General features: G+C 44.7%; 1 protein-coding gene across 1 annotated transcript in view; it reads right to left on the reverse strand.

Annotated features, from left to right (window-relative positions):
* Positions 1-3,368: 3,368 nt before the first annotated feature.
* TRPM8 (transient receptor potential cation channel subfamily M member 8) overlaps positions 3,369-14,807 on the reverse strand; it is a 59,647-nt gene continuing 48,208 nt past the window's right edge. The window contains exons 20-23 of the mRNA XM_020973443.2: positions 13,639-13,738; positions 13,395-13,428; positions 10,932-11,018; positions 3,369-5,926 (exon numbers count right to left, since the gene is read on the reverse strand). Of these exons, the coding sequence (XP_020829102.2) occupies positions 10,968-11,018; positions 13,395-13,428; positions 13,639-13,738 (185 nt within the window). The 3' untranslated portion in view covers positions 3,369-5,926; positions 10,932-10,967. The remainder of the gene's footprint in view (positions 5,927-10,931; positions 11,019-13,394; positions 13,429-13,638; positions 13,739-14,807) is intronic.

A 14,807-nucleotide genomic window follows, 5' to 3' on the forward strand; every position in this document is an offset into this window, starting at 1 on the left:
GCACAACTTGAATTGGAAGTGCTGTAGACATCTCAAGCTCATCATATCCAAAGCTTATTATCTTTTCCCCAAAATTCTCTCTTCCTCGCTTCCCTATTACTGTAGAGGACATCACTATCCTCTCCATCATCCAGGCTCCCCACCTTGGTGTCTTCCTCAGATCTTTACTTTTTTACTTTTCCCACCATAGCCACACCCCCTTCTCTCCTCTGACTCTGCCCCAACCCTGGTGCAGACCCTGGTTGCATCATGCCTGGACTACGGCAATAGCTGCAGGGGTCCACCAGCCTCAAGGTTCTCCCCACTGTAGTCCATCCTTCCTTCAGCCATCAAAGTGATTTTCCTAAAGCAAGGGTCTGACTGCGTTACCAGTATACTCACTAATCTCCTGTGGCTCTCTATTACCCCCAGGAACAGATATAAAATTCTGTTTGTCTTTTAAAGTCCTTTACAACCCGGCCCCCTCCTCCCTCTCCAGTCTTCTTAGACCTCGCTCGCTGACATGTTCTCTTCCATCCAGTGACCCGACCTCCACGACCCTCCCTTTCACTCCTCTGTGCCTTTTAATTGGCTGTTCTTCATGCCAGGAAGACTGTCCCTCTTCACCTCTGACTCCTATCTTGTCTGGCTTCCTTCAGGATACCTCAAATCCCACCTTTGGCAGGGAGACTTTCCTGGTCCTCCTCTCCTCCCTCTCCCTCTGCCTCCCCCCCCCCCACATGCACACACATGCACACAGACACACACACACTCGTGCCTCCCCTCTGAGATCATCTCCTGGTTAAATTATATATATCTTGTATGTAAGGAGTTTTGGCATCTTGTCTCTCCCCACCAGATTCTGAGCTCCTTGAGGGCAGCCACTGTGCTTTTGCCTTTGTCTGTGTCCTTGGCACTGCATGTGGCACTTAGTACTTAATAAACCTTGGTCGTTAGTCCTTTCAAAGAAGCAACATTTGCTTTTACTCATCATTTCTACAGCATTTTTTTTTTCAAAAATTTTGCTATTTCTCCTCTTACTACTTCTTATTCTGTGCTTATTTTGGGTTTATTTGTAATGTAAAAATGCATACCAAGTTCATTTATTCTCTCTTTTTCCGTTTTGTTAAAGTATTTTTGTTCTGCTAAGGACTGCTTTAGCTGTGGCTCACAAATTTGGGCAATTTTTTCATTATTGTCTTTCATGTAGTTTTCATATAAGATTTGTACTTTGACCTACTCATTATTTCAGATTTGATTATTAAGTATTAATTTGGGTTTGGGTCTTTTGTCTGTGCTACCTAAACTGATTTTTATTGCATTATGGTCTGTAAAGGATTTTTACTATTTATGCCTTTTGTGTGTGTGTATATGTATATGTATATGTATATGTATATGTATATGTATATGTATATGTATATGTATATGTATATGTATATGTATATGTATATGTATATGTATATGTATATGTATATGTATATGTATATATACACATACACATATATATGTATATATACATACACATATATGTATATATATACTATATATATATGTTTGCTGACAATTTATGTGTGTGTTATAGTGTCACTATATTAAATTCCACTTTCCCCCTCCCCCAAAAGCAGCTTGAGCATTTTTTTAAAATGTGGTTGAGTAAAGCAGAGTTTCTAGGGTTCTTCAGGGTTCCACAATACGTCCTCATTCTCTGAAATCGGTCTGACTAAATTGGGGCTTTGGTTCTAAACCACTCAGTCAAAGGACATCTCCTTGAGATTGGAGGGCAGTGTGCTCCCCACATTGGAGCCAACCTCTTCTTACCTTTGGTCTGCACAAACAAGCTCATTCTCTAAGGTAAAGGCAGGGCTGAATAGCTCTTCAGGAGTAACTGATGCATCCAGGCAGGGCTCCAGGTCGGGTCTGCAACCTTTTTTGTTGAAACAGGTTGATAACTTTTTCAATATAGCTGACCTCTTGGTAGTTCTGTGTGTTTTATTTTTCTGCCTGTAAAAACTTGGTTCTGAACAGGGGGTCCATAGGCACTCACTTAATGACTGTCAAGGGGCCCAGGACTCAGAAAATACTGAGAAGTGTTTTGGAATAAATCCAGTAGTTCCTGGGACCATTAAGGAGGGGGTGGCCCTGGAGAAAAGCAGTGATTTCAGAGGGGGTCTCAGTGGACAGAAGGTTACCGCCGTACTGTCCCTGGGGGATGGGTGGGATCATATTCCAGCCAGATCTAGAATGGGGAGAAAGAACCCCTTCCCCAGCCCCAGCTGACATTAACACTGTCCTTCATTTGCCTCGCTCCATATCTAGCCGTTCCCCACCTGCTAGGGGAGGGAGAGACCTTGGAAGGTGAGGGAGGAAAAAGTGGACTGGTATGCCTCTCTCCTTCCCTCTCTCTCCTTGCCTCCACATCCTCTCCAGAGTCGAGTGGCTACGTTGGAATTAGGGCCAGGCAGGTGTGGCTGTCGCTGTTGGTGGGGTATTGCTTGATGGGGTGCACAGAATGAGGAGGTGGTTTCCAGTGACTCTTCCCCTCCCCCCATTGTTGTTCATCCCTGCTCCCTTCCCTATAGTGACATTGCTCTCAAGTCCTGAAGGTTATATGACCTTGGGCACAACCTTTAACACTAGGCCTTAGTTACCTCCTCTTTAAAACTAGGAGGTTGGAGCAGATGGCCTTGAAGGGCCCTCCCAGGTGTTAACGTCTGGCCCCACGATCCGCCTTCTTCCCCAGTCTAGAAGGGGGTGGAACGTCTTCCTCCATGGCCCTCTGGTCCCTCCTCCCCCCACCTTCTAGTTCCTGACTCACAGGAGCTAAAGAGATGCAGGTCACCAATGGAAGTGAAGGAAGTGCCCTTTTGTGCCCCAGGCAAAGTTGGATCACTCGTGCTCTGGGATGCTGGTCAATGGGCAGTTCTGGTAACCTGCGCACTTTGACTTTTCACAAAACAAATGCAGAATAGTTGGACTTAAAGAATGCACCAGCCAGCGTTTACATAGTGCTTTAAGGCTTGCAAGTCAGGCCAGCAAGGATTTGTTCAGAGCCGACTTTGTGCTCGATCCTGGGCGAAACCTGAGTCCCTGGCCCCAAGAAGCTCACAGTCTGATGGAGGAGGCATCTTGCAAAGAGCCACGGACAAACCAGATGAAATGGAGATGATCAGAGGGGGAGGCATGAAGGGGGACAGAAGGGGGGACTTAGCTGAGATGGAGGTTGCCTGCTCTTCCTTTTACATAGCGAGAAACAGCAGCCAAGAGTCGAAGTGGAGAGACTTCCCTAAGGTCCCAGAGGGAAAAGAGACCAAGCTGACTGTTAGGTGCCCTTGGTAACTAGAGCAGTGCAGAGAGAGCCCCCACTGGGCCCACGGAGTTAGAATTCCAAGTTCTCCACTCAAAAGAAACCAGGAGGCCACACGTTACAATTCGTATAACATTTAATTCATAGGTAAACTTTGAAGCCAAGCCGAACTCTATACTTAATTAGATTACGTGGCTATTGCCAGGAGCTGGAATGAGTTACATCGGAGCTATTTGGTACCATAGCACCTTGGGTTCGAGCTACTTTACAATGCTTGTTGAGCCATCTTATTAATGACATTATAAAAAGCTGCACTTTCCTACAAGTAAGCTAGGGCATGGAGAAACTGTTCCCACCACCCTTTGAAGAGTGACTCCTTTTCCCACGAGTGAATCCTGAGGTTTGCCGAAATGTGTCTCTCTAATGTCCCCTGAATCAGGGTCACCTTTGATGGGGGGAGAAGGCGTCCCATCCAAACAGGGATGTGCTTTCATGCTCCTGGTCTTGGGCGGCTCACAGGCTGGTCAGTGACTGCCCTACTTCTCCATCTAAAATGGAAATTTGCAAAGGAGAGGCAGCAAGAACATCAGTGAATATATTCAATCCAATCCAACTTGCAAATCTTTATGAAGTGCCTACTATGTGCCAGGCACTCTGGTAGGTGCATAGGATCTAAGATTTAGGCCTGGAAAGAGCCTTAGAGAGCACTGAGCCCAGCCCCCCTCATGTTACAGATGGAGAAACTGAGGCAGGTGATGTTAAGTGGCTTGCTTAGGGCCACACCAGCTAGTGAGTGGCAGAGGTGGAATGTGAAGCCAGGTCTTCCTGACTCTAAGCCTACTTTATCCACTACACCATGCTGCCCCTTGATACAAAGACACAGTCCTTGCCCCCAAGGAGCTTACATTCCAGTATAAAGTTTAAAGACAGTTGCCTCCCTCATCTGATTTCATGATTATTTTTTAAAAACAGAGCTAGATTAGCCAGTCCTTGGGACTGTAGCTGCCTTTTCTCTGGGCTCTCCTATACAACTGTCTAGCATAGTGCTTTGCAGATGGGTGACTCAATAGATGAAGGTGCGAGACTATTACTCTGGGGGTGTCCTCAGTGCTCTGAGGAAAGGTGAACCATGACAATTTTGGTCAAAACGTCCCCAAGCTAACTTAGAAAACTCAGAAAGGTCTGGTAATTGACTCTTTTTGCTTGTTTCTTTCAGCCAAGTTTTGCTTCCAATCCACTTTCAGCACCTAAGATTGTGAAGTAGATTGTCTTCAAATCAGATTCATTTTCAGTTTTCTTTGGGAATAAAAATAAAATGGTTCCACTATCCATGCTTGAGCTCTGTAATTATGTCTGTACAGGTTATAATTCCCCCATAAACTTTCCATGCATTTTTCCTAGGCAAAGACATCCTTACTTCTTGGGGAGCTCTGAAGATAGCAGAAAAGTACAATGGCTCACAGAGAGACTTAGCCCTAACTTCTCGGTTAATTCCCTTGACCTCACGGTAATGAGGTGACTGCATTTATTCCCTTCTAATCTAAGAGTTGAGGAGCATTTCTTATTGCTCTGAGTCCTATCTTCATCCTTCATCTCCTGGGAGGAGAGCTGTCTCCTGAGGCCAATGGGAAGCAACTAGAAGAAGGGAATGACTGCCCAGAGTGTTCCTGCTCCTTATATTCAGCTTCTGGCATCACAGGCTTTTCCATTCAGCAAATCAGAACAATCTTCTAATCCTCCCTTGATAGAACATATATTTTTGGTGACAATCAGTGCTCTTCTGAGCCTTGTCCTAGCATCTCCTCTCCCTTTAGTAGAGAATTTCTTGCAGATCTTATTGTGGAAGGTATAGCTTGTTGTTCACCCTCGATAGCAGGTTGCAGGGAGGGGAAGATCCATGAAATGAGAAGAGTGACTCTGGGACTGAGCAACATGGCTCTTTTGGGTGGCGGTTTGGGACCACTGATGAAAAACTGATGGCTCAGGAGTAAAGCAGGAGAATGCAGTGGGAGAGCTGATCGGGAACACGCTAGCAAGAGGATCTAACAGCTCAAGATCTAGATCTGGGAAGAGTCAGAGGCCATCTTGGTCAAACCACTCATGGTACATTGGAAGGAGGAAACGGAGGCCCACAGTGGTTAAGTGACTTATCCAAGGTCACTCAGGTAGGAAGCAGTAGATCAGGGTTTTGAACTCAGCTTCCCTGATTCCACGTTCAACACTCTTCCCATTGCACCATCACTAACCCGATGGCAGAAAAAGTCTTGATTTAGCTCTTAGATAAGGAACTGTCCTGTGAGATCTGGGAGTCTACAACGGATTGAGTAATAGGAAATATTAGCATGAAAGAAGAAAATGCAATAAAGTACTTGCTCAGAACCAGACTAAGAGACTAGGTTGAGTCAGGAGGAACAAGAAACACACAATGTCCTCCCTGATGTCCATCTTCATGGATGAATGTGTGGCCTGTGTTTTGAGACATCAGTTGGGCCAGGGGCACTTCAAACCCTTCCTCACACTCAGGAGCTGAAAGAAGAGTCACTCAGCAGTTAGGGCCATTTTAGGTCTTTCTGTTGATTCAAGTTCTTGGCATCTTTTCACTGTTTGTGGGGATCCCAAGATGTCTCTGTTAGGAGTTGGTCCCTGTGAAAACAGAGAAAAGTAATTTTGTAGAACCACTTTGCTACCTCCATTTATTTTCATGATGAAGTTTATTTTTTTTCCCCTTGAGTACTCCTGACCATTGACTTGGATCTCAGCAGATGCATTCTGATTAGCCCACTCAGTCCCTGTTTAACACGGTGGCCTCCCTCTAAGGCCATTTTCTTTATTGCTGAAGACTAGCTCACCACACTGCCCCTCCCTCCCTCCATTCAAAGACATTAAACTCCCTGGAAAGAGCTCGCTGTGGACTGAGTTCGGTCCCTGCTGTCCAGCTATGAGGAGAAGGGTTAATGCTGAAAGGAAAGAGAGAGGTTCACATCAGAGCCCATGACCGCAGACGTTCGCTGCCTGAACAGCATCATCTTGAGGATAAGTCAGAACAAATGAGTCACTGTGTGGGGAGTTTTTTCATTGTAGGAAAAGGGTTGTTGTAATGGGACTGACAGGCACTGGACCAGCGTCAGGCTTGGATTCCGGCCTGGGCAAGATCGTTCACTTCCCCTAGGTTTCCCTTTCTTCCTCTGTAGAATGAAAGGCTTGAGATTGTTCAGTTATGTCTGGCTCTTCGTGACTCCATTTGGGGTTTTCTTGGCAGAGATAGTGGAGCGATTTGCCATTTCCTTCTCCAGCTCATTTTACAGATGAGGAAAATGAGGCCAACAGGGTTAAGGGGCTTGCCCAGGGTCACACAGCTAGTAAATGTCTGAGGCCAGATTTGAACTCAGCAAGATGAGTCTTCCTGACTTCAAGCCTGGTGCACTATGGCGCCCCCTAGCTGCCTGCAAAAAACGAAAGGCTAGATGACCTCTAAGCTGCCTTCCAGCCCTAAGTCCTCTGACTGGAATCAGGGTTAGTCACACTAGGATGCTCACCTGTCCACGAGGGAGGGAAGAAAGAGCAGTTCCCATTATATGCCTCCCCCCCCACCCCCCAGCTCTTATTCTCATGTGCATCCAAAGTCAGCACGGATGTCAGAGGAAAGACGCCATCCCTTCTGCTTTTTCAGCCTAGGGTCCTGAGGCAGGCGACCTAATTATTCTGAACAAGGCATTAAAGACACAAAGGCAAAGCACACAAACAAATGAAACAGAACAAAACAGACTCCACTCCCTAAGAGCTTTGTGTGATCTTTGGAGAAAAGCAAAACAATGGACAACCACTGTTTCGTTTTAACTTTGAATCTGTAGCATTTAAGGACATGCCTGCTGCCTTTTTGCCCTGCCCCAATCTGTGATTCTACTGATAGAGCAAGCTCAGAGCTTAGAGTTGCCTGGGTCACTGAGATGTGGAGTGACTTGTTCAGGGTCACACAGCCAGTTGGTGGCCAATGTGGAACTAGAACTTTGGGGCTTCTTGGCTCCAAGATTGGCTCCCTCTCTCCTGAGCTTCTGCTTCTTCCCTGTCTGATATATAGTGGGCCCTTAATGAATACTTGATGGATTGAATTGAATTGAAGGCTTGCAGTAGGCGACTCTTCCCTCTCTTACCCTCGATGCTCCCATACTGAGAGGCAGCCTGGCATGGTGGATAGGGTCCTGGACTTGGAGTCCTAGGAAGACCTAGGTTCAAATCCCACCTCAGACATTTATTAAGTATGTGACCCTAGGCAAGTTTCTTAACCTCTCTGTGCCTCAGTTTCTTTTTTTTTCTTTTTTCTTTTCTTTTCTTTTTTAAATTTTTTTCCATATGCTTTTGAGTTGAAAATTTTTTCTCCCTTTTTCTCCCCCCCCTCACCCTCCCCAAGACGGCGCACAATCTGACATAGGCTTTACATTTACATACCCATTAAACATATTTTCACATTAGTGAAGTTGTAAGTAAAAATTAAAACCAATAGGAGGAACCATCAGAAAGATGAAACAAAATTCAACTTAAGGTAAAAATAAGTGAGAGCGATTCGACTTCCATAGTTCTTTCTTTGGATGTGGACCGCATTTTCCATCCCAAGGCCTCTGGAGATGTCTTAGATCCTTGTAATGCTGAGAAGGGTTCAGTTTAACATTCTTAGTCATTGCATATCGTGACTGCTATTGTATACAAAGTCCTCTGGGTTCTGCTCACTTCACTCAGCATCAGACCATATAAGTCTTCCCAGGTTTTTCTGAAGTCAGCCTGTTCATCATTTCTTATAGAACAATAGTATTCCATTACATTCATATACCACAGCTTGCTCAGCCATTCCCCAATGGATGGGCATCCTCTCAATTTCCAATTCTTTTGTGCCTCAGTTTCTTCCCCCGCAAAATGAAGGGCTTGGACTCCAGGGAGTCCAAGTTGGACTCTAAATCTATGATCCTTTCAGGGACGGACAATCCCCTCTTCATTCTGCCTTTGTGGAGGAAAGGCATGGCCAGGGGAGTTAGGTGAGGCAGCATCTGCCTTTGGAAACAAATTGCCCCTGCAGTCAGGAGATCCATCAGCCAGGACTAAGCTTAGGGCTCATCAAGGGGTCGTCTTGGCTGCTTCTGTACTTACAGAACCAAGTCTCTGTGTCAGTGTCTCTGCAGAGAAGCAGAGCATAAAACCAACCCGGGGTTATCACAGAAGAGAAGTCATTGGCTGAAGAAGGAAAGAGCAGATGGTCTAAGTTATCTAACCACCTACATCTTATTCAAGAGAGACCAATGATCAGGCAGGCTGCTTCCTAAGGGGAGGAGCTCTCCACAGTGCTGGAAACCTTAAGAGAGAAGGGGATGATGAGCCCTAAAGGGACTTTCATATTATATGCACAATTGGTGACGTCTTTGGAATCTGCCATAATTCAAGGGTGTTGAAAATATATCATGACGTTTGGACAGGAAGCCTTACGGCCTCACATGTAGGGTATTTCCTTGCAGGAGAAATGCGATTAGTTCCTTGCTGAGCAAATGGTGGCATGTCACAGTGGTTCAAGAGCCAGCCTGGCTGCCAGAAGACCAGGACTCAAAGTGGCTCATTTTGGTTGTGTGACCCGGAGCAGGTCCCTTTACCCTCTCAGTGCCCCAGGCAAGTAAGACTCTGCGTTGCAGAACAGGCATTGATCTGAATTGGGAGAGAGAGTTTCCTTACTGGTAGTTTCCTCATACCAATCATGTCAAACTCAAAGAGAAACAGGGACCACAAAACCATGTACAACAGTCCCCAGGGAGAGGACCACATGTTGACTTAGAAAATCCATGTGCATAGATTTTTCAAATGAAAACATCAATGCATTAAAATCAGCTAGGAACTCTAATCTGGTCCAAGCTGCATTTGGAAGTGTTGTGGCTGTGTGTGATGTCTCACCTCTACAGCAATGAAATCATAGGTCTGGACTGAAAAGAAAAAAGGTAAGATATAGAGAATGGCAAATGTTTAAAAACTGAAGGCACAATTAATTATAAAAAATCAAATTCGACTTCCATCTCACTCTTAAACAGTTAAAGGAAGCACAAGCTCTTTCTAAATATATTTTGGAGAGTTTTTTGATTTTCTTTCGAGGATGCTGCGTGGCTCAGTTTTCTCTTTGCAGCTTGGAACGCTGTGATGATGAGGCTTTGGGGATAGGATTAGAAGGGCCTTATAAGAGAATGTTGGGGTTGTTGAGTCTTTTCAGTTGCCTCCCACTCTCTGTGACCCCATTTGGGGTTTTCTTGGCAGAGATGCTGGAGAGGTTTGCCAATTCCTTCTCCAGCTCATTTTCCAGATGAGGAAACTGAGGTAAACAGGGTTAAGTGACTTGCCCAGTGTCACACAGCTAGTAAGTGTCTGAGGTTGGATTTGAACTCATGAAGATGAGTCTTCCTGACTCCAGGCCTGGTGCTCTATCCACCTAGCTTCCCACTTTTAAATCTGGTCACTTTTCACTATCCCACTTTTAACCAGAAGTTGCTCACTTTTAAACCATTCCACAAGAGGCCCTGACCAAGGATGATGCTGTAGGATGAGTTCAGGGTACGGCAATAGAAACAGCTCACAATAATTTAAAGTGTAAACACTGCTTTCCTCACAACAATCTTATGTCGTCAGTAGTACATGTTTTATGATCTTCATTTTACAAAAGAGGAAACTAAGGCTAAGCAACTCACCAAGGAATAAACAACCAGCCATTGTCAGAGACAGAAGTCAAATCCAGATTTCTCTTTAATGTGTTTAATGTGTAGCTAAAAAGCAACCTCAGATTTCTATGATGAAACACTTTTCTCATTCTTTCCCTCTCCTTTTCCTATATTTTTCTAAGACTGCTAGTCTCAGTAAAGGCTTCAGTATGATTTTGCTAACTGCTGAAGGAATGAATAAAACAGCTTTTATTACTATGTGTCAGGCTAAGCACCGACCTTACAGATACAAACAAGTGAGCCCGAGCCCTTGCCCTGGAGGAGCTTATATTCCAACGGGAGAAGATGATCCCTATAAGCAAAAAGCAGGAGCTGGGACAGGAAGGCATGGGTGATGCGTCTTGGCTTGGTGACAGCCAGCTGGATGGGCACTGATTGCACTCTGAGCAGCGGTGTGTGCTGTCCTAGTGGCCTTCTGTAGGCCCTCACTCATTACTCTGTCCTCCCAGACTTAGGAATCTGTAGCAAAGGCATCTGGTTTTTTTTTTTTTTGAATTAAGCATATCAAATAAAGCTGCTATTTTTTTCATCACTGACCTGTCTAATTCTTCATCAAAGACTCTTTCATTCCCAGCAACAGGTCATCTCCTAAGCCTTTGCTTTCTTTCCGATTTTCCCACCCCAAATTTTTTCAGCACTTGGACAGCTTTAGCACACTAGAAACTAGAGAAATGACTGGATTATTGAATACAGTCAGGAAGTCAGGACTTTCATCTTTCATTTTAATTTGTGAATTTTAAATCAGTGACTTTAAACATTTGGGAGGCTTCTTGGAAATGCACCCATTGCCAGCAACAGCTTAATCATGCATTACCTAGGATCACAACTGAAGAATATATTTGTCTTAAAGCAGGCTGAAAACATGCTAGTGTGACTCCAGATTAAAGAAGCCTGGGAAACACACTTACCTAGCTGTGGTTGGCGGTTTCTGATTGAATTTTGTGCTATTTTATTTTATTAGCAATCTCTTTCAGAAGGCCTTTGAGATCGTTCAGCTTTGAAAAAGAAAAAAAACCAGGACTGGTATTAGTTATAAATTAGACAAACACTTTCCTAATTATTGCACTGTGACTTATCTACGGACTGGATATAGAAACCAAGTGTTGAGGACAGTGAATACATCACATACTATCCTCATTCATTCCATACTCCGTCACATATTTCCTGAAAGCAAATAGATAAACTGTTAGCAAATGAACACTGTGCTCCCATAGACCCACCCTCAAGAGATAATGGGTTTGGTACAATCATGTGCAATGAACTGTTAGAACCGATCCTCCAAGAACAAGATGCTTGCAAACAACTGGGCCAGTCAGCACACGTGTGGTGCCCTGCTCCCAAACAGTACAAAGAGGAGACCAAACTGATTGTGAAACACTGTGCACACGAAAACAAGTGAAGCTCAGTGATGCACATTTCACCTAATTATCAGGCAGGAAATGTACAGCTTGCTTGGATTCATAAATCTGATTTTGGATAACTGATGAAACAACATGGATCCAGTATAATATCTACCAGCTGGCTGCTCACTGGCTCTATTACTTATTCAAAGAAACATTTTTGGTCAAACATGGTTGTAATATACATGATGCTTTCTCCATCCCCCCTTGTCTCAAATGTGGCTATGTGATCTCCATGACTGGGCTATTTTCTCCAATGATGCTGACCCTAGTTATTCTCCACCTGCTTATCCTGTGTAATTCTTGCTCATGTCCTTCCAGACATTCCCCTCAGTGGGGGCCAGCCAAGGTGCTAGGGGGTTTCTTTGATTTTTGCTGACATGACAGAGATATCAGGGGAATCTTCAGGCTTCTCACCAAGCATCCTTAGCTCTTGCTATGTGACAAGCCTATGAGACTTTTTCTAAAGAGGACCCAAATGTCACTGGGGACTTTAATTGGCTGAAGAGGCTAAGTCCTCTTCCTTCTGAGATTGCCCTCCACCTACTCCGTATGCAGATCACCATTGCCACGTTGTCTTCTCTGGTAGACTGTGTGCTCCTCATGGGTAAGGAGAGCGTTCTTGCTTCCTTTCTTTGTATTCTCAGCACTTAGGCCACTGCTTTGCACACAGTAATCTCTTAATAAATGCTTGTTGACCTCTCATCTGACAACACTTTACAGATGCATGGATAGCGTGTACTGGATAGTGGGATAGATGATTAGACTTCATGCTGTGAGCTCCATGTAAACATGGCCAGAAAGACTTCATCTATTTCTAAATTACAACAAAGCCTAAGAAATGTTACAGTGGGTCAGAATGATGGTCCATACTGATCAGTGTTAGATCTCTGACAGTGGTACCAAGGAGCTCATTACATTTTTTCATCTTCAAAATCCAGAGGTCTAACCCCAAATATCCTTCAGCTCTGGCCTTGTAGTAAGAGGACCACATGGCCTCTGAGGGCTGTTCCTTGTCAAGATACACAACCCTCTAAGCAAGTCATCATGGCTCTATTATTCAGAAATGGATCGGAACTCTCCTTGCACCCATTCATGTTATCAGTTTGACCATCCCCCAGGGGCCACAAGTTTTATATGTTTACTTTGCTCTGGCTTCATTAGATACTAGCTATACCTCTAAGGTCCAGGAGATAAAGATTGGTGCAGGAGTGGTCCACTGGCCCGACAAAAGCCTGGGACCCCTAAAACAGCAGCAGCAGGAGAGGTCTTGCTTTTCTGGCCGGCAGCTGCTGAGGGAGACGTCCTAGAAGGGTGAGGGTAGGAGGGCAGGGTATCTGGGCCATGACTTTGGAGAGCTGATTAGACAATTATGGCCTATACAAAGGCTGCAATAGTGCCAGTAACAGCCTGGGACCTTGCTTCCCAAGAGGCTGAGAAGGTAGGCCAATGTAGGAGGAAAAATGTTGGGCTTGGAGTCAGAGGACCTGTGTTCAGGCCCTAGGTCTGCAGCTGAAAAGCTGACCCTCTTCAGCCCTCACTTCCATCACCTGTATTGAAGTATTGGGCCAAAGAATCTCTAAGATTTCTTCCAGCTTTAAATTTGTGATCCCATGTGGCACCAAGTTCTCAAAGAAGGAGCATTCAAAGCTAGGCCTAGACTGTAGGATTTGCAGAGGGGTACAGCAGAGAACCTGGGATTGGGCATCAGAGGACCTGGGTTCAAGTCCTGACAAAGGTAATAATCTTTGTGACCTTGGGCAATTCACTTTACCTCTCTGAGCCTCAGTTTTCTCCTCTGTAAAATGAAGTAGGTGAGCTAGATGAGCTCCAAGGTCCCTTCCAACTGCAAATATACAGTCACGTGTTTTTGGTTCCTGGTGAAGTCACTGCTACCTGGCTAGATGTAAGCAGGACGATGAAGCCCAATGCCTGCCCCACCCCCAAGCTCCCCCCTAAAAAGCACAGTACCTTGGTATCCAGCTGTTTAAATCGGTGTCTCATTCTGCAAAGAGGAGAGAAGGTAGGAGTTGTTAAAGTCCATTCTATAACCTCTCTGCCAGACATGTGCTTTTGCAAGAAGGTTTCATGCCCTTTAAAGAAATGGTCAGCTACCAACTGACCAGGCAGATTGGGTTAAAGGAAGCTGGGCATTCTCATTGGCCTTAAGAGTAAATGGAAGACCTGAAAAATGGCAAGAGGCAAGCAGACCTACTCTTCGGAATGGTCGTTGGCTTTGGTGTTGCTCTTGACAAGGTAGTTTTCTTTCATTACAGCTTCCCACGACAGGGTTTCATTGTCCTCATTTGTTACACCTTGAGTAAAAAGGCAAAAAAGAACTGTAAGTCCTCTCTCCCTCTTCAGATGATCCTGAACATATTTATTTGTGTAAACGTTTTATCCTCCCCCCTCCCCCAGGAGATGATTAGTTCCTTGAGGGGAAGGACCATACTTCAGTGTCTTGTCTGTAGTTGGTGCTTAGCAAATGCTTCTTGGATGACGTTCATTTGCCTGGTGCCTGCTGGCAGCCACTGGCTCACTGTCGGTTACTCTTCTACTGACAAAATCTGCCTAGTTCCCCAACCTTGGTCCATGTAGACTGCAGAATATGGGGCTCCATAACAGAACTGGAGACTTTAAAGCTGGGAGGCCCTTAAGGTCATCCAATATATGCCCTGCATTCACAGATCAAGAAACTGAGGCCCAGGAAAGTTAAGTGACTCACCCACTGCCCCACAGTCAATGGCAGTGAGGTCCTGTTTTGTTCATCTTCTTTCCATACTGCTTCTTTGGCTTTGACCACCATTCTTAGACCTTGCCTTTAGTACTCAGTCCAAATTAGAGATTTTTACTTCTCTACACTTAACTGCTAAAAAGCATTAAGCTAAACGAATAACTCTCTTTGTGCTCCAAGGCATGAGGATGAAAGGGGATGGGGATTCTACAAGCTCATCTCAATCATCACAAGTTTTTCTTCATGAAATAAAGCAATTGAATATACATGGTAACTAGTGATGTTGGAATTAACATTTAATGTCCTGAAAATTTTTAAATTTTAAAGAATTTTAAAGAAGCCATTTGGAGTTTTTTTTGGTGACATTTGGGTAAGGTACCTAGCATGAACCCATCTATCATAGAACTCATTTTCTAGGTTGACTCACTCACCTCAGCATGCCCTTATACTGGTAGCTTAGGCTCTTGGAGAAGGAGCATTACTCTGTAGCTATACCTAAACTCTTTCAGGTTCCTAGAGGCACACCTATTGTGGATAAATACATTCCTCCTACTCACCACCTTAGCTCTGGAGACCCCACTGGTGTAATTCCACTTACACAAACCCAGCTACTCACAAAGGTGGTATTTTAAGTCTTAAGCATAACCATT

The sequence above is a fragment of the Phascolarctos cinereus genome, unplaced genomic scaffold, assembly GCF_003287225.1.
Source record: "Phascolarctos cinereus isolate Bilbo 61053 unplaced genomic scaffold, phaCin_HiC Scaffold_5;HRSCAF=322, whole genome shotgun sequence".
Lineage (NCBI taxonomy): Eukaryota > Metazoa > Chordata > Mammalia > Diprotodontia > Phascolarctidae > Phascolarctos > Phascolarctos cinereus.